Raw genomic sequence first — 20,729 nt, forward strand, 5'->3', positions numbered from 1 at the left:
TCTGTCTTTGTCATAATTGAGTATTTTTTTGACAAAATACATAATTGTGTCATAAGAAACTGTGAACAAACAGACCTACCGTTTTTATAATTAAATACGATTTTAATTGTGAGAATGAATATTTATTGTTTTTTATGTTTTATGCAAATATAATTGGTAACCGCGATTGTATTAAAATAACACGAATATTAATATGAATGTTGTGAATATACGTGTAAATTAAACAATAAAAAAAAATTGTTACGTAAATGCTCGTTATCAAAGATTACTCAAAAAGTAATTATTAGACCTTAATCAAATTTAACTGGCACAACAAGAACAGCATAAGTTTTCGATTAAAACCAGAATCATAGAAAAAAGTACTTATCAGATCTCGATTAAATTTATATGTGACCACATTATAAACATCAACTTTTGATTAAATTAAAAATTATCAAAATCTTTACACCCAGTAAAAAGTTATTGCGGATTTTCGAGAGTTTTTCTCGATTTCTCTGGGATTCCATCATCAGATCCTAGTTTTTCCCTATCATGGTACCAAACTAGGGATATCTCCTTTTCAACAAAAAAAGAATTAACAAAATCGGTATATCCAGTAGAAAGTTATGCGGTATAATACAACGTAGGTCGACGAAAAAAGCGTCAAGTAAAAACGCATTATTAGATATAACTCGAAAAGTAGTAGATAGTAGATAGTAAAAGTAGTAGTTAGATCTCAAATAAATTTAAATGGGACCAATTGACACACACCACCTTTCGATTAAAAAAAAATTGTCGAAATCGGTCCACCCGATCAAAAGTTCTGATGTTACCATACATAAAAAAAAATACAGTCGAATTGAGAACCACATCCTTTTTTGGAAGTCGGTTAAAAAAGAGGAGATATACTTTTTGGGTTATATCTAATAATGCGTATTTACTTGACTGTTTTCTTCGTCACCCCACGTTGTACGTCGGTTCTGCTATATAGCTGTGTTTTTTACTATAAAAATTTGTAAATTGAAGTGAAAAAGACTATATAACGTCGAAATACGTGAAATAAGTCGTGAATTAAAGAGACAAATGTTATGTGCTTCACAAATTCGATGTTCACGAATATCCGAAATATCGCCAACAGCTAAATTCAATGTTCGAAGCTTATATCAGAGTAATATTGAAGAAAGCAACTCATCAAGACCAGATATTTAATATTCAGGAAAGGAAAAAGTGTAAAAGAAACTGTTTGGAAAATTCGTATTCATATTATAACCTCAAGATGTCGTATTCGGATGATTTGGGAAGAAGTAGTTCTTCCCAAATCGCCCGAATACTACAGACTAAAACGAAATCGTGGAGCGATTCCTGGCTGGCCCTACTCCGATGCTCCAGTGAGACGATCTCATCTCCCAGTCCGAACTACGAAGGGCAGTTGACGGCTTGCCCCAGGGACAGGCGCCGGGACCGGACAGGATCACTAATGCCAAGCTGATGCAGCTGCCTACCGGATACCTCGCAACGCTCACGAGGACATTCAATAGGATATTCCAGATCGGACACTTCCTCGAGGCGTAAAAGACAGTGAACTGAACAAAGATCGGTGCGCGGTCGGGATCTTTCTTTTTGACCGGTGGCTTCAGGCCGCTGCGCCAGCTCACTCAATTAGCTAGCTCGCCCTGTGATGCGAAAGCGCGTAGCGGCCGTGTTACGCTGGGCTCCCTGGAGCTTGCTCGTTTGTTCGGTGCGATCTGGTGATGGAGGTCGGGCTTGCCTGGCCTCCCAGAGGTGGCACACTCCTGGATCTTGTTTCACCATTCTTCCGATGGTAGACTGGTCCGGTTGATCGTCCCTTAAGTGAGGTGGTTAGCAGGGGGTCGGGGGACCTTCAGCCAGCTTGAACCCCACACGTCGGGAGGGGTGGCCTTATGGGGGAGCCCTTCTAGATGCCGGGGCCCGTATGTTTCATTCGGACCTACCACCGGGGCGAGGTGGTGAATGCTAGCGCGACCCCATCTCGCCCCTACCCTGGTGGAGGTCTACTCACACGTGGTGGTTTTTAACCAGTAGGAGTCTGACATAACCTCTTCGGTACCCCTGCGCTGGAGGGGTATCAATGATGGTTTTCTATACAAATAAATAAAATTGTAGTGTCTGTTTCTAATATCAAAATAACAGCTTTTTACTAAATGCATATGGATGTATACACGAACGTTACATATACATCGTTACGTTCTGTCTGTCTGTTTGTTCCGCCTAGTCTCTGAACGATGACGAAACGGCTGGACTGATTTTGATGAGACTTTCACAGGCAGATAGCTAATGTAATAAACAGTAACTCAGCCTACTTTTAGTTTAGAAATTTATTTATTTTATAGCTCTGTGACCTGAACAACATATTTTTTTTAATTTCACGCGGACGAAGTCGCGGGCACAGCTTGTTAATTACATAAGCCGTTATATCCGCCATTAACAAAATACCAAAAAAATGTCATTTTTAATTATTTCTCATTAAGTATCGAAATAAAAATAGTACATTAATAAAACGTAGATTTAATTATATTGAACCCACAGGTCACGAGTTTTATAATAATGCCCAATCGCTTTTGATTGTTTCTATAGTTGTTATCATACGGCCCTATCATATTGCGCGTTTTTCAAACTGAGTGGGATCTTGATTCATAACATATGCAACTTTCATGGCAAAACGGTGTGTGACATCAAATGTGTAAGTCAGTAATAAAATTTTATAAGCTCGAATAAATTGCCTATATCTCAATAAGTGTAATAGAATGTTTTAGTAATAGAATGATGCTGATGTTACATTATATTATATCTCATAACTTTTTACTGGGTGTACTGTATTTAATGATTTTTATTTTGATTGAAAGCTGATGCATGTGTTGTGGTTCAATTTAAATTTGAACTTTTTGAGTAATCTTTAATAACGCATATTTACTTGACTATTGTTGCGTCTACCTACGTTGTGTTAATGGTCCGTGTAATTGAATTCGTTTTTTTTTTCCTTTCCAAGCAAACACAATTATTATATTAAACTACTTTTCCGCTCGCGGCTTAGCTCGCGTGGATAACACGATTTTAGATCTTTCGTTTTCTTCTGTCAAAATATGAAAACGTGGCATTCCCTTGGTGAAAGGGTTTTCGAAGTCGGTCTTGTAGTTTTTAAGTTTATTCATTACAAATAATCAAAAATACATTTTTTTCTCTTAATATTACCTATTATTATAGATGTCAAGATTTATAAATTACGTAATGTTATTTATTCTTATTCTTACCTTCTGCAAAAGTAGTTTAGACTGCAACCAAAATAAAAAGGAAGGAAAGTACATTATTTGCCGATGAGAGCTATTAAACTGCTTTTTTCTCCAACTGCGGCTAAAAACTGCTACGTGTTAAAAAATTGCTTGCTGGGCCAGAGAGTCACCCACAATTCCCAACACGAGACACAAGAGAGAGAGTAAAAAAATCCTACAGAAACTTAATCTTTTTTCAAAACTCTCAAAATCAACTTACACTAAAGCCAAGCTTATACCAAAAGAACTACAATGACTCACCCACAATAAATTGCACTCAGATCTTAAGACGGCGAGAGAAACCAACCCAAAAAAGAAAAGAGCAAAGAGACCGCAAACACTCGCCCTGAGGCTTATATACAGCAAACCCAGTGCGTCGCGACACAACTACCCCCTAAGGTGCACCGCAACGTAATACGATACGAGGGTATTCCAAAAAATTAAATCAGTCGCCTAGAAAAAGTAAATAGCAACGCTAATGCATAACTGAGCTATTATACATCAGCAGGAACGAAACTACGTGCTATTAAAAATATATGCTACAAAACATATTTTAAAACACACACGAACGACAGTTACGAAGTTACAGTGACGAAGATTAATTATTATTATTATGTGACTGAATGTCACTTCGCCCGCTTAATATATAATAGATACATATATTATAATAAATACTTATATAAAAAATATATATAGTGAATTTACTTATAGTTAGTTCTTAGAGAGATACGCCCCGCCAGGGAGATCAAACGGCCGGGGGTTAGGGTTAGGTTATTATTATTATTATTTATAATAATTATTATTATTTATTATTATTACTGTTCTTATTATTAAAATTACATTTAAAAAATAAAAGCAGTATTACTCAGATGCTCAATTATTCATATGAGGAGAGTAATAATATTTTTTAACACTGATCTACCCTGGAGAAAATTTAAAAAAAATATATGTTATAGAGCGTAGTAAAGACTATTTATAAAATAAAATCGTGAGAGTGTCTCTTAAAATACGTGAGATTAAAAATTTTAAAATTTTGTAATTGTGATATTCCTATATATCAATTACTGAGAAGACTTCAAAAGTATCTTATTTAATGCTTCTTTAGTGTATCTAGCGATTGGTAGAAAAATTACAAATATTATATTGCAAGAGAAAAAAAATATTTTCAAAATTTGAAAAAATATTTTTTTTTTTGAAAAACTAGCGCGTTCCGACGTGTGGCAACTTAGGACAATGTTCCTCTTAAGACGGTGATTACGTTATCAAAATTTTGACATAAATTTCCCCAGGGGCATCTGACCCATGCTTATACTGCTTATACTCTTTTGTGCTGAACTAGACTTTTCATAAAAAACAATATTATCAACATACAATGCAATACAATACATATATTTAGGTTCTAGGTTTGAAATTTATAAAAAAAAAACATATATGACAATTATTAAAGTGACAATCAGTTTTTTATTCTAATAAACAAACATAAAAGCTAGCACATGGAACAAAATAATCACCAGTGAACAACAAATAACAAAAATTAACTTACAGAGTATTCGCCTTACAACTACACACTTAAACACTGACACTTAAAGTACTTGAGTGATGTTGCCTCGTCGAGCGACAACCGACAAATAAAACTGACAATAGTTTTATATTTTTGATTTAAGGTGTTTTCTTACTCGGCCTCTCCTGACTCTGGTTCGTTCTCGACCACATTCCTTAAAGGTCCTTCTAAGGAAGTCTCACTTGCTTGGTAACTTTCCTGATCCTCGTCTTCAAGAATAGGCATAGACGGTCCAGCTAGGGCGCTCTGGTCACTGTCATGCTCACTTTCTGGTGTCAAAGTATCATTGTTGTCATCTGAAAGATATTGTTTGTATCAGCTTGGAGTCCAAATGTCAAAATCACATTAATAAAGCAATGAAGCGAGACAGACACAACAATAACAGTGAATAACGAAAGTAAAGATGTAAAATCGTCGGCGTCCCGACCATTTCACATCCTCACCGTATATTACCATTGGTGGGCGCTTAACGCAAGTGCGACTAACGCAATTGACGATTAACGTCAGTGGCGACTAACGCAATTGACGACTAACGTCGGAGACGACTAACGCCGGTGCGACTAACGCGATTGACGCCTAACGTCAGTGGCGACATACGCCGGTGCGACTAACGTCAGTGGCGACTAACGCCGGTGGTGATCGGTGAGGGTGCAGTCAGGCCCCCCACAGAGCAGCAGCTCCACGAGATGCCTTATGCATCTCGGTAAGTAACGTCAAGCGTCACTTCTCACAACCGCTTCTGAAAACAATTACTAAAACAACGACACAGCAAAGCAATTAAAGAGTTTGAGAACCTTACCATCGAAAAAGGCACAAGTCTCGGGGTACCATTCGCCTCTACATGGTATCATGTATTGGGCAGCTGCTTGAGTTGATTTTCCCTTGCTACCGCTGAGTAACTTCAATTCATAACGCCCGTTTGGTAAAACCTTAGTGACTCGATAAGGCCCTCGCATTCCAGGATCCAGCTTGCCTGTCGATTGCGAGTATTTTATGACGAAGGCTAGATCGTCAACAGCGTATGTCCGTGGCTTATGTCTCGACTGGTTTACTAAAAGAAGAAGTTCAGCGGCACGGTTCCTGTTGACTTCTCTCAGAGCTTCTCGGTTGTTCATGGGGTTACTGACGGCAACATCTCGTACCAGAGAGCATATGAATGGAGTCGTGGCTTCGGTACCTATCATTAAGCTTATTGGGGAAGTTCGGGTGGTCTTCTGCTTTGTAATATTCAGGATCAACTGGAGCTTCCAGAGAGATTCAGACCAGGAGGCACTTCGATGGCTTGTTTCGACGCGTAATATATTTAGGACCGTCCGCACGTACCTTTCCACTTGTCCGTTTGAGTTGTGCATTTCTGGGGTAATGTAATGCAAATCAGCCCCAAGTTCAGATACCCATTGGATGAAACTTCCGGCTTCGAACATTCGGCTTCGATCGGTGACTAGCAGCTTTGGGACGCCAAACAGTGAGATAGCCTGTGTTATTGCCTTTTGGAGTTCACTGGCATCTTGACGATACATCGGGTATAATAAACCGAACTTGGTAAAGGAGTCTATTAATATTAGCACGAATTTGTAACCCTCAGAAACTGGTAATGGCCCAAGCGTGTCTATATGTACGGTGTCGAATGGATTACTGGGCTTTGGGCAGGACGATATGTTTTGAAGTGGAGCTCTTGATACCCGCTTTCTTTATATACAGACCAAGCAATGTAAAACGTATATCCTTACAAATTGGCGAAGATTAGGAAACCAAAAATGTTTCAGGATAAGATGCAAGGTTTTATCAGCACTAATGTGTTGATGCTCGTCATGAAAGACACGCAATAAGCTTAAACGATGACCCTTCGGAATATGGCACAGAAGGCGTGGTTCTTCGCTAACAGGTGTATATTTGTAGTACAATATTCATTTCGTATGTCGTAGCGATCCGAATCTAATTGACCTTCCTTTTGCATCATATCATCGGTTTCGCAATCGGCCGCTTGCGCGATTTGTGCCCAATGACGCGGGCTAGATACATGGTTAACTGTCGCTACCGGGTTTCTGCTAAGGTAGTCGGCATGTTGTAGCATGACTCCTTTACGGTACTCCATGGTGAAGTGGAAATCCTGCAGGTATATCCACCAGCGGGCCACACGAGGGAGAAGATCCTTCTTGCTTTGGGTCGATTTGAGGGCATTGCAGTCAGTTATAACCCTAAACTGGATGCCTACTAAGTAATGGCGGAAGTGCTGCAAGGCCTTAACAACCGCTAACGTTTCCAGCTCGTAGCTGTGGTATTTACTTTCGGCTCCTTGTGTGACCTTACTGAAGTACGCTACTACATGCCTAATGCCATCCGGATGTGTCTGCATAAGTACAGCCCCATAGCCTGCACTGCTCGCGTCGGTATGGACTTCAGTGGGCAGTTCAGGTCTAAAGATAGTGAGAACAGGTTCACTTGTCAAGCATCTTATCAAGTCTTGACGAACTTGTTCCTGTTCGGGACCCCAGTTGAACTGAACCCCCTTTCTAGTTAGTAGAGCAATACATGCTGTTTTAGTGGCGTAACCAGATATGTACCTACGAAAATAGCCCGATATGTAGCTACGAAATAGCGGCGCCGAGCTCAAGAAACTGTCTGACTTGTTTCACATTTTTAGGTGCAGAAGAATTCTTTAGGGCCTCAACCTTTCTGGCGCTTGGTCGTACCTAACCAGCACTTACTAGTCTACCGAGGTACTCGACCTCGGTACTCGGCTCGCTAGTTTTATATTTTTGATTTAAGGTGTTTTCTTACTATATATACTAATGTACAGCCAGTAACAATACATGTAACATAAAATATGCCAAAAAAAATAACAAAAAAAGGAAATGTACAAAAGACGGTCTTATCGTGATCGACCTCTTCTCTCTTCTCAACCTTTAGAAAAAGGACATAAATAAAAATAAAGTGGCATAGAGGTGTACTTTAAAATAATATATGTAAGCACATATATAACTATATACACTTAAATAGACATACTTGCAGGTATGAAACTACGTATGCATACATAAACATATCTACATATTATATAAAATAAACAGCTAATAGATATTATGAATATAAACGAGAGAGTGTAAGAGAAATATAGCACTAAATCAGTAACGATATTATAGCGACTAAGTAAAGGTTTTTGTAACATACTGCAATATGTTACAAAAACTATTGGCAGACAATTCGAGGCCATGAGTGTAAATGCTGTATAGTAAGGAACTGAGGACTGAGCCCTTCCAGACAAGTCTGGGGGGAAGATCATAAAGATGATGTCTCAAAGTTATTAATCAGTATTATTACACATGAAATGAAAATTCTTGACTCAACTGTTGCATTTTCTACCAGAGTACTGGGAGAATGACATTGTAATTTGCAGAAACTACATTTAAATAGGTAGCTGCTCAATATTCTCCCTTAGTGTCGTGCTGAAACTATCAATGGTTCTGATACCCTTGAGGAAACCAAACTGGAAGTGAGACATAATTTCCCTTCATTCCACTATCGGTTTTTAAAATATGCTTGGTAATTTTGGCCAAAGTAATACAGCAAACGGCTGGTAATAGTTCAAGTTCAAAGAGGTCTTTCCTGTTTTTAAAATAGGGATGGTTATTTGCGACTTCCAAGGTTCCAGGATGATTCCTCAAGAGTTCAGGTAAGTTTTTCTGCCACGGTTCCCTAAATGAAAGCAAAAAAAAGCTCTAGCCACCATCGACGTTCTTGCTCTTGTCAAGCATATTTGAATTAGACAAATAACTTAATTTTGAACGCCAAGTAAACCAAATATGTTGTGTTTGCGTTGCCCTATGTTGAGCATCCGAATTATAATTTGGAAATAAACAACGAGACTCTTAGTGTCAGTAAGACTACAGTTTTCTTAGGGATACATTTGGATTCATAGCTTTAATGAAGTTCCCATTTGTCATTCTTGAATAATAAACTCAGCTCCGCAGCATTCGCAGTTAGAAAAGTTCGACAGCTGACCGACGTTCCTATGGCGCGTTTAATATATTTTAGCTACTTCTATAGTGTTATGTCTTACGGTCCGTTGCTGTGAGTTAATGCAACAGATATTGAGCCTGTATTTATTTTGCAATTTTTTTCAAGGGCTACTCGTGGTATATATGATCTTAGGCTTTGAGTCTTATAGTAAATTTGTAGTAATATTATGTATATACACAAGAACATTGTTTTGATATAAATAGCAATAATCGCAATATAAACAAGAGAAGGAATAACAAAATTGTGACTCGAAATTTCTGACAGCGCAAAAGTAAACATTTTCTTTGTGGATTAAAGAGTATAACAAAATCCTCTGTCTGAGAATAAATTTAAAGTTTGTATTAAAAATAATTTATTATTCAGAACAAAATTACATAAATGATAAAGACATATTTTGTATTCGTACACAGTTTATTTTTATAAAAAGATCACTGTAGAGTCTCTTGCCGGTTCTTCTCTGCAGATTTTACATTCCGAATGGATAATATCTTCACTTTCAAAGATAATTGAAATTTCAATTTCTAATATGACGATTTGAAGGTGTTTTTGAAGTCAATAAGACTAAAATAATTGTCTTTGATTTTGAATTACTGAAATTAATTTGTATTACTGAAATTACCGAAAAATGGCTTAAGGAGACTAAAAGGAAGTCTCTTTTGCGTACGACTATTCCGTAAAGCGTGATCCAAAGCGAACGCTGCGAGCAGTCTAGTAGTTCTTCCCCAAAAAAGTAAACCATAAATGTGTTATACAAAATTGTAAATATGTAAAAATTGTCAATTTATATCCGAACGTAGCTGCGATTTCAACTGCTCATTTAATTACAATTCTAAGTATAATTCCATTATAACCTGTCTTCGATAGAAATAAAATGTCCTGATACAGGTTTCAGCAATACATCTAGCTTAAGTACTATATTTGAATCATCGGCGTGTATTTTGTATCGACGAAGTAAGTGGCACAGTAGTGTTTTCATCGACATCATGGCATATGTTTTACCTGGAAAATAGACAACAGTCAGTTGAAAAAAAGAGTTTAAATCAGACATGTTCCATTAATTTAACGACCATTAATCAATACTAAAGCTATAAAAAGAAAGATTTAATTTTTTGTATCGGATATGCTCAAAAACTTCTGGACTACATTGAAAAAAAAAAGTGTTTTACCAATAGAATGCTACGTTATCTCTGAGTGACATAGGGTATATTTGGGGAATATAAGCATACACAATGATACACGCGGACGACGTGCTATGGCCATGCAAATGAGCGAAAAAATTGTCAAATTATATTTAAAAGTATTGTTAAACAGTAGCCCAAAGTCACTATATGCTTGAAAAATATTTGATATACCTATGCAGTTTCTCTTTCCAATGCTGAAACTGACGAAAGCATTCACATTTTTTGGTATTGTTGCTGGATCTAACCATCTCTCTGGTCTGAATTCCTCTACGTCCGGTCCCCACAGGGGACTCCTATGCACCCCGTACAGCAATATAAAGCAATTATTTCCTGGTTTCAGAGTACAATTTTCTGCGATAAAGGTAAAACAAGTTAAGACTAATTAGAATTTTCCATGTGATATCTTTTAAATAAACAATCCTTCAACAATTAGTAGACAAAAATTTTCACGCTAAAATAAATAAACCAAGAAGGGAACTAGTGTCTGAAACAGAAACCTCACGAAAATTTGGTTAGATATAACTCCATACTGTTAAACACATTTCAAACAGAGTTAGCCTGTGAGCTTATAATCAAAATGTTAAATGATGCCAACATTCAGTTACTAGAAAATAAATTAACATCCCTAGTCTCCCTAGTTTTCCCTATCCTCTATCTCAAGGGCAGCTCTTGGTTATTTGACTCAAGGACGACAAAATAGACTTTCTGTTAAATAAACTATTTGGCAATAGTTATCACGTCTCCATTATCTAAATTTAACTTACTTTAACGAGGTTATATTCTGCAGTATCAAAAAGAAAAGAAAATAGTTATTTTTATACTTACTCAGCTTAACTTCACGATCGATATATCTACCAACGAAGGGCGCCATTACATAATATCTCATTGTTTCCTTGATCACCGCTTCTAAATAGACGAGTTGGGACAAATCACTTTTTTCTACGTCTCTATCTCCTAACACTTCTTGTAATCTATAATATTTACATAAAAATATTATTTCCTGAATTGTTCTTAATTATAAGATAAAAAAAAAAAAAAAAAGTTGGAGGTTCTCAATTCAACTGTTTTTTTTTTATGTATGCTACATCCTAACTTTTTACTTTGTACTAATTTTGATCATTATTTTTTAATTAAAAAAAAATCCTATCATGTCATTGGAATCCGATAAGTAATTTTTGAGTTATCCTTCATGATGTATATTAAATTATTATTTTTTCGACTACTGTACGGTATTCAATTGAATATGCATTTCAAAGACCTCGTTTGGTTACCGAAGTAGGAAATGGTTATTATTATTATAATAAATACGAACTCTTTGTATACTCGTTCCTGAACATCAGGATATGATCCGAGTAACAGTAAAAAAAAATTAGTAACAGTTGCGGATGTTTCGTGACCAGCCATCATAATAGTGTTTATTTCATCTCTTATCTCTTGATCCGACAATGTTCCTTCATCGTAGTCCAAAATTAGGTCCATAAAGACTTTTACTTTTGGATCTGTTTCAAAATAAATATGAGGAATATTTAAGTTGTGAAAAAAGTTAGCAGTGTAATAAGCAATCCAATAACATTTTTGACTGTTGATTCTACATTTTTAACCGACTTCCAAAAAAGGAGAAGGTTCTCAATTCGACTGTATTTTTTTTTATGTATGTTACATCAGAACTTTTGATCGGGTAGACCGATTTCGACAAATTTTTATTTTAATCGAAAGGTGGTGTATGCCAATTGGTACCATTTAAATTTATTTGAGATCTAACAACTACTTTTCGAGTTATATCTAATAATGCGTTTTTACTTGACGCTTTTTTCGTCGACCTACGTTGTATTATACCGCATAACTTTCTACTGGGTGTACCGATTTTGATAATTCTTTTTTGTTGGAAAGAAGATATCCCTAGTTTAGTACCATGATAAGGAAACTAGGATCTGATGATGGGATCCCAGAGAAATCGAGGGAAACTCTTGAAAATCCGCAATAACTTTTTACTAGGTGTACCGATTTTAATAATTTTTAATTTAATCGAAAGCTGATGTTTGTCATGTAGTCACATATAAATTTTGTTGAGATTTGATAACTACTTTTTGAGTAATCTTTGATAATGCGTAGTTACTTGATTATTTTTTGTCGATCTACGTTGTATTACTCGTCGATATAATTGAAGTCGGTTTTTTTTTAACGCTCAATTACGGTTTATTCGAAACTCGTTGTAGATTACATAGCGATCAAATTTTTTTATTGAATAGCCATTGATTTGGATTGTTGATTTATTACCTGTCATAAAATTGTAAAGGTGTTTACTTACTTGCATCTTTGTTGCTATTAGAAAGGCTATTTAATTTTCGCTGAGCTCTTTTCTTTCGTAAGACCTAAAATATTACAATATTACTACTAAAAGATTTGTTTATTTGTTTGTTTGTAAAAGATTAACTCAAAATTACAAGACAGATTTTAAAATTCTTTCACTAGCGACTGCTATAGGCTATATTTAAACGGTATTAAACAAAAAAGTTAAAATTGTGTAATCCACGCGAGAAAAGCCGGGGGTGAAATGCTAATTACTAAAGAAGTAGTCAAAGGCATAACAGTTAAAAAAAATGTGTAAGTACTTACCATATCACAAGTGTCTTGTAAAAACTTCACGCTAGCGTCTTGTTTCTTTTTGAGACTACTAAAACGGTATATAAAATCGGGATACAGCCAAATAGTTTGGAATCTAAGTATGTTATAATTAAGATATGATTCAAATGCCTTAACGTAATTTAAAGCAACATCTTCTGTGATTTTGTCGTCTATTGCCGTTACTGAAAAAAGTAAAAATAGGTAAATTTTTATTTCTAAGCTTCACATATATTTAAGAGTAAGAATAAAAATTTAATGCCATTCAGCAGTTAGTGACTGGACCTTTCAATAAAAGTTTTGTACTTTTATACTACAAGTCAAATAGTTGTTTGTAAAATTCGATAAACAATTGTAACAGTAATACAATAAAGCGCAATCATAGTACGTTTATAACAAAATTATTTTATGTCAAGTTAGGTAGAATAAGAATTTCATGTTTGTCAGTTTTTTTTTCTCATCTCTTGAAACCTTTAATGAACTATTTTTATCAGAAGCTTGAAAACACGGCCGCTTGTAAAATATGATTCTATATCGATAAAGGTCATCATAGGTATAGGTCAAAAAATAACTTACAGCAGATAGTTTCCATAAAAGTCTGTCTGACGTGATGTGAATGATCAAAGGGGCCCTTTCCTTCGACTTGTTTTAACCGTTCGACCAGGCGCTTACCCTGAGCATTAAAAATACCCATAAAGCCATCAAGTATGAGTTGGTTAAAGGCTGGGCTTATCATCTTTCGGTGTCTCCTCCAAGTTGGTACTAAAATATAAAATAATATATGTCACAGACACGTGGCGAGGGCTAAAGACTATTCTATCATTAAAGAGAAAGGCTAGAGTTTCACTACTAGGTGATCTAACAAGGATTGTTGGATATTTTTATAGGTATCTAAATTACGAAGAAACTTGGAAGACCAAGTTCTACAAATATTCTTATAATATTAGATCAGAAATACATAAATCCTCGTGTAATATCGTCGTTACTTTCAAAATGAAAATCGTGATAAGTTCCTTAAAAGTGTTCTTATAGTGTTTTAATTTAATGCTAAGCACGAAATAAGTTTTAAAAACAATATAATCCTGAATATATCATAAATGATATGATGCAAATAACCCAAAATTGTATAGAACTTGGAGTTGTGATTCAATTTAGGCGTATCCTCTCTTAAACCAGCAAAACTATTGTACAAGATTGTAAACGTTGGTATGCGACGACGACTTCATTAATTATCTTGTACGTAACATTGGTGATATTCCTATAGAGTGGCGTAGTCTTTATGAACTACAACTCCTTAAATAAAGAAGAAAAAAAAAAACAATATAATCATTAAAATTTTAGCCTCATCAACTCGTTTTTTGAACGGTTCTAACTTTTTTAAGCAGATAACTGTACAACACTGGCTAAAATGTGCTTGTTATGAATATGTAATTAAGGCTAACATTGGCCTTTCATCATAACATCACACAGGTAACTCGAAAACTTAACCGCATTACATATTATATTTTATTACTATACGCCTTGTAACAAAAAAAAAAACTACAATATATCAACGTGCAAAAAAAAACAAACAATCATAAAAATGCTCATGCACTCGTACGTTGTTATTTTTAACGGTTTCCGTTCAACATAAAAACAATAGGTATAATTTTTTGAGTGGGAATTCGACGTAAACACTGTGTTCAAATTAAATACAATTTTTTGTAAACAAAAACAAGTTATATTTATTAAAGGTATTATTATTATAAAGGAAATTATTATTATTAATTTACTAAAAGTAAAGATAAGAAACAAGTTTCGCCATATCATCATCATATCAGCCTATCTCATTACACTGCGACAAATATCCGGGTTCTTCACAGTCCCCATCCAAGCAACATCGGCGATTGCCTGGAATAGTGGAACTGCCGAGAACTGAGGACCAAAGTGCTTGTGTCAAAATCATTGGGTAATAACCATAGTTACCACGCCAAGCAAGCGGGCTTATGACCGCAAAGCTGGTCGTACTAAAGACGCCGCCGCCCATATCCGACCTGGATATATATTAGCCAGCCGGTGGATGGTTATCCTGCCACCCATCGTCTTCTACTGTTCCAAGTTCATAGTGGCTCTATTCTCTTACTCGACTTTTACAACAACCAATGGAAGAGAGGGGTGGGCTATATTCGATTCTGCAGTAGCCACGCGAGAAAAGAAGCACGCTTACCTGGTGCATAAAGTAAACCAAGTCCTAGGAGATCTTTTGTGAAGTCGTAACTGAATTGATCTTTCTGAAAGCAGGTGTTGGACAAGTGATAAATGTCGTCTGGATCGGTTAAAACTGTAAATAAACAAAAAAAGTTAAGTTTAATTTATTATTCCGTTAGCACATTTTGTAGTTAGTAGTTACACTGCTCTTTCCTTCAAGGATTATGGTTCTGATTCCTATTCCAACTCTAAGTGTAGTTTATAAATACATTTATTACTATCTTAAAGATGTAACAAAAATTTATTAAATATTATACACATTTACAATTCACTACTTAAGAACTAAATATTTACAGATAGTTTTGGTATAAATCATGTTCGCGTGGAATTGTGCGCAGAATATTGGCAGCATTTCCCCGTTGAATCGCTATGCCGATTCTCTGAACGAACTTTATTTAAGTATGTATTCTCTATAAGTGTATTTAGTATAAAAAATATATCAACGTATCTCTATCAGTTGATTCGTTATTTTTATTAAGACATAATCGAACAACCGAATGTGGAGCCACAGCGATTCATGTTTCCACTCTTCTCACCTAAAAAAAAAATAAGGCGTAAATAAAGTATACTATACTTACTGTAAAATTTGAAAGGTCCAGCATAGAAAAAGGATACATGACCCATTTGCATGCATTTATAACTCATATCTTTGATTTGTTTCCAGAAATCTGAAAATAAAAATGTATTTATGATTATCAAAAAGATATCCATAATTTTGATTGCTCGCAAACGAAAAAAAACCGACTTCAATTACATCGACAAGAAATACAATATAGGTAGACGAAAAAATAGTCAAGTAAATACGTGTTATCAAAGATTACTCAAAAGGTTGTGGTCAGATCTCGGTGAAATTTAAATGCGACCACATGATAAACAACAGCTTTCGATTAAATTAAAAACCATCAAAATTGGTACACCCAATAAAAAGTTATGTGGTATAATACAACATAGGTCGACGAAAAAAAAGTCCAGTAAAAACACATTGTTAGATATAACTCGAAAAGTAGTAGTTAGATCTCAAATAGATTTAAATGGGACTAAATGACACGCACCACCTTTCGATTAAATAAAATTTTATCAAAATCGGTGCACCCAATCGAAATTTCTGGAGCAACATAAAAAAAAACAAATCAATGCACTCAATTAAGAACCTCCTCCTTTTTATAAGTCGGCTAAAAATATACAGACGACAAATACTTAAAAGAAATATATATATATATATACAGTTACTGTATGTTTTAAATATCACTAAGACACAAATAAAATTAATAAATGGATAACTAATGATGTACTTATATTGTGTATCAATTAAAGTAGCAATTTTTTTTTTGTATATCACTAGGTAGGCAAACAAGCGTACGGCTCACCTGGTGGCAAGAGATTACCGTAGCTTATAGACGCCTGCAACACCAAAAGCATCGCAAGCGCGTTACCGACCCAATCCCCAATACACCCCCCCCCCCTTTCCAGGAGCTCTGGTCACCTTACTCACCAACAGGAACACAATACTGCTTGAAAACAGTATTATTTAGCTGTTATCTTTTGTAAGGTCTCGACCTTGACCTCGGTCACTCGGGCTGATCCATATTTAGAGTAGGAAATTCCTTCTGTGCCCTACCTCAGTTATATTAGATATTTGAGTATAATATAGACAAAATTTTCTTTTAAAATTCTGAACTTATTTTTAATTCTAATATTTCTTAGAGACAGCGCACACAGGGTTTTGACTTACGTATTGATAGTCGAACAATTACAGCCAAAAAACATGCATACTAAAAATTGTTTCGAAAGCCACAAAGCACGTGCTAAGCTAAACTTACGAATGAAACAGTGGAGCAACCAAAGTAGCGAGCTGTTGACCGTATAATCGCTAGTTATAGGTACTCTACAAAGTTATTGCATTACGTACTATTTTGTTATATAAAAATTATGTTTTTGTCAATCAAAAAAAACTTCAAATTACAACCTCAAGTAAATACAATAAATATTATTAGGAATTACTTAAATAGTACCAGTCAGATCTCGCAAGATTTAATAGGATCACGGATCACACGACAAAAGAGGCAAACGAGCAGACAGCACCACCTTATATTAAATTGTTACTGCCGCTCATGGACATTTATGATATTAAAGGAGTCGCGGATGCGTTGCTGAAACTGTTGATTACTAGTTAGCTACGTTACAAATCGAATGTTCTCTGGCATGCTCTGGAATGTTCTGTGAATAGGCGAATGAAGTAAGCAATCAGATCGAGTTGGATACTTCTGATTAACAGTGAATGCAATTTTAATTTTTCCCTTAGAATCACATATTAATATTCACTACAACAGCTTAAAAACAAAACCTTAAAACAACCTCGCTGAGTGCTCTAACTCTTGTTTCTTATAAAGAGGTTATAGTTATTAAAAAAAATATGTACTTTCAGTATTTCCGAGTAATAAATGCGAATGTCCTATAAATGGTAGAGCCCCTGGCAGCATCGGTGGTTCGTCTGGTTGTCGCCTGGTATACCACAGCCAATAAGCGGCACATGAAGCGAGTAATATCAGTAAACCCAGCATTATTATACCTGAAATATTATGTGTAATCATAAATGATTCTTATTTTGAAGTGAAACTTCTTTAGAATTGTTGCGATTTGAAACTCGATGTAGCGAAAATGCGTCACGATAAAAAAACACATAGATTCATAGGAGCAAATGAGATAGATATGAAAAAAAAAATCTCTCACAGGTTCAGAAGTTTTACTTCCGCTGTGTATAAATTGCACATACGCACACTTTTTGTTTCGATCATCAACCAGTGTGCCCAGCGTGGTTATTATGGGCAAAACTCATGACTACGCATCAAAAATTACGGCCCTCAGTTCTTAGCAGTCCCACTATTCCCGAAAATCTTCTCTATATATACTTATTACGAAAGCTGACAGTTGAAATTTGTTTAATAAAATAAAAAACTATGTGTCCATCACTACCAGTGACAAAAAACTAACTTCATTCGCTTCAGCCTGTAATATCACACTACTGGGCATAGGCCTCTCTCCCCATGCAGAAGAAGGATCAGAGCTTAATCCACCACGCTGCTCCAATGCGGGTTGGCGAATATTTTACCTTACTATGTGTAACGACAACCGGAACCGACGACTTAACGTGCTCTCCGAGGCATGGCGGGGAGACCCACAAAGACTGCACAAACACCCAGACAACGGCAAACACCTGTATGGTCAATGCAAATGTTTCTCATGTGCGGGGATCGAACCCGCAACCACCATCGCAACAGGCACAATCCATGGCTGTGACCGTTGCGCCAACGCGGCGTTAACTTCAATATACATAATATAATTGTGTTTGCTCGCAAACGAAAAAAAACCGACTTCAATTACATCGACAAGTAATACAACGTAGATCGACAAAAAAATAGTCAAGCAACTACGCGTTATCAAAGATTACTCAAAAAGTAGTTATCAGATCTCGATAAAATTTATTTGTGACCATATGATAAACATCAGCTTTCGATTAAATTAAAAATCATCATAATCGGTACACCCAGTAAAAAGTTATTACGGATTTTCGAGAGTTTCCCTCGATTTCTCTGGGATCCCATCATCAGATCCTGGTTTCCTTATCACGGTACCAAACTAGGGATATCCCCTTTCCAACAAAAAAAGAATTATCAAAATCGGTACATCCAGTAGAAAGTTATGCGGTATAATACAACGTAGGTCGACGAAAAAAGCGTCAAGTAAAAACGTATTATTAGATATAACTCGAAAAGTAGTTGTTAGATCTCAAATAAATTTAAATGGGACCAATTGGCACACACCACCTTTCGATTAAAACAAAATTTGTTGAAATCGGTCAACCCGGTCAAAAGTTCTGATGTAACATACATTAAAAAAAAAAAAAAAAAAATACGGTCGAATTGAGAACCTCCTCCTTTTTTGGAAGTCGGTTAAAAATAGGAACAACATCAACGTAAGTAGTCGAAAATATTGAAAGTAAAATACGAACTATTGAGGATAACTCAAAAACTACTCGTTAGATCGCGATTAAATATAAATAAAAAAAAACAAGCCCCAGCTTTCGAATAAAAAATTGAATCAAAATCGGTATTGTCAATAGCGCATTCGCAAACGAAAAAAAAACCGACTTCAATTACATCGACAAGTAATACAACGTAAGTAGACGAAATAATTAACAAACGCACTAGTCGTCTCTACGATTTTCGATGGTTTACCTCGATTTCACTGAAATTCCTTCATCAGATCTTGGTGTCCTTATCATGGTACCATACTTGGGATATATCCTTTCCAACAAAAAAAGAATGATCAAAATCAGTTCATAAACGAGTAACCTCCTCCTATCTTGAAGTCGGTTAAAAACAAAATGTACAGTCGAACTGAGAACCTTCTCCTTTATTTGGGTCGATCAAAATTTATTTTATTTTATTTATTTTATTTTATACTTTATTGTACACCACAAATATATTACAAACAAAGCATAAAGATAGTTACAGACAGTGAAGTACAATGGCCGGACTTATGGCTAATTAGCCATTTCTTCCAGACAACCCATTATTTTCACTTGAGTAGATAAATAAAAAACCCGTGTGGTGTCGTGGGACACCAGATAAGAACGAAGTTTCTTATTATACTCGTAAAATATTAATTCCAAATTCTGTTCGAGGTATAAAGAAAATAATTATTCGGGTATATATTTATTATTATTTTTTATCGATAAATTTCTAAAAACAACTGCGTTACAAAATTATCTTAACACACTTAACACAATATATAATAATTATCAAATGACATAATAATAATAGCAAACGCAAAGCATAATAATAACAGTCATCACTACACTATACATTAGATCCCGTATAGTCATCATATATGACTATACATAAGAATCTTACGCTTTTATTTAACGTTACAGACGTTTTTTGCCGGCTAGGGGTACCCCTCCGCAACGCCCCATAAGGAACTTCGTTCCAAAAATATTTTAATAACGATGTGATCTAACAGTAAAAATGATGATTTATATTCCTTGAAGGGTAGCGAATAAAGATTTTTTCTTACCTAAGTACACTAATAAGTAAACTTTATATAACTTTAATACAAAAACAGATTATAACACGCATATAATACCCGTTTACGTCTTAAATAAAATGCATTTATGAATCGTTTACTTAAGAGTGATTTCAATACTAAATGGATTACAATTAAAACCAGTATTTATATGCCTACACAGTAAGTACCTACTAATAATATAGATATAGGTGTATATATAATATACTCAACTAACGTGACTTAACTTGTTCATTTAAAAATATTATAAAAATGAATGTTCGTAAAGCACTAGAGATATTATATATGTCACGCAATAAATTTAAAAAAAAAACGTTTTAAATTAATTATGTTATACATCCAAATATTTAGCATAAAAAATATTTTTTTTCAACGACTTCAAAAAGAAGGTGGTTCTCATTCGATTGGTATTTTTTATATATGTAAACTGAATACGCCTAGATTTCAGATCCGAGATTGCATAACTGCTGGGTCACCAGCAGTTTTCATTTTATGATCATTTTTGTTTACTTAGGTTAGATTTAGTTAGGAAATTTCCTCTGCTCAAAATATGGAGCAGCCGACTGGGGTATTACCTCGACCTTACAGAAGATCACGGCAAAATAACACTGTTTTCAAATAGTATTGTATTTCTGTTGGTAAGTCCCTACCACCCTGACCACAGTTCATGGGGGGGACTGGAAATGGGGTTGGCAACGCGCTAGCGATGTTTCTGGTGTTACATACCTC

General features: G+C 35.3%; 1 protein-coding gene across 1 annotated transcript in view; it reads right to left on the minus strand.

The window, feature by feature from the left end:
• Positions 1–9,459: 9,459 nt before the first annotated feature.
• LOC123664998 (cytochrome P450 4V2-like) overlaps positions 9,460–20,729 on the minus strand; it is a 28,167-nt gene continuing 16,897 nt past the window's right edge. The window contains exons 11-20 of the mRNA XM_045599361.1: positions 17,335–17,412; positions 15,494–15,583; positions 14,875–14,988; positions 13,245–13,430; positions 12,663–12,853; positions 12,355–12,418; positions 11,359–11,545; positions 10,872–11,017; positions 10,218–10,397; positions 9,460–9,864 (exon numbers count right to left, since the gene is read on the minus strand). Of these exons, the coding sequence (XP_045455317.1) occupies positions 9,710–9,864; positions 10,218–10,397; positions 10,872–11,017; positions 11,359–11,545; positions 12,355–12,418; positions 12,663–12,853; positions 13,245–13,430; positions 14,875–14,988; positions 15,494–15,583; positions 17,335–17,412 (1,391 nt within the window). The 3' untranslated portion in view covers positions 9,460–9,709. The remainder of the gene's footprint in view (positions 9,865–10,217; positions 10,398–10,871; positions 11,018–11,358; positions 11,546–12,354; positions 12,419–12,662; positions 12,854–13,244; positions 13,431–14,874; positions 14,989–15,493; positions 15,584–17,334; positions 17,413–20,729) is intronic.

This window comes from Melitaea cinxia, chromosome 23 (assembly GCF_905220565.1).
Source record: "Melitaea cinxia chromosome 23, ilMelCinx1.1, whole genome shotgun sequence".
NCBI classification, from domain to species: Eukaryota; Metazoa; Arthropoda; class Insecta; order Lepidoptera; family Nymphalidae; genus Melitaea; species Melitaea cinxia.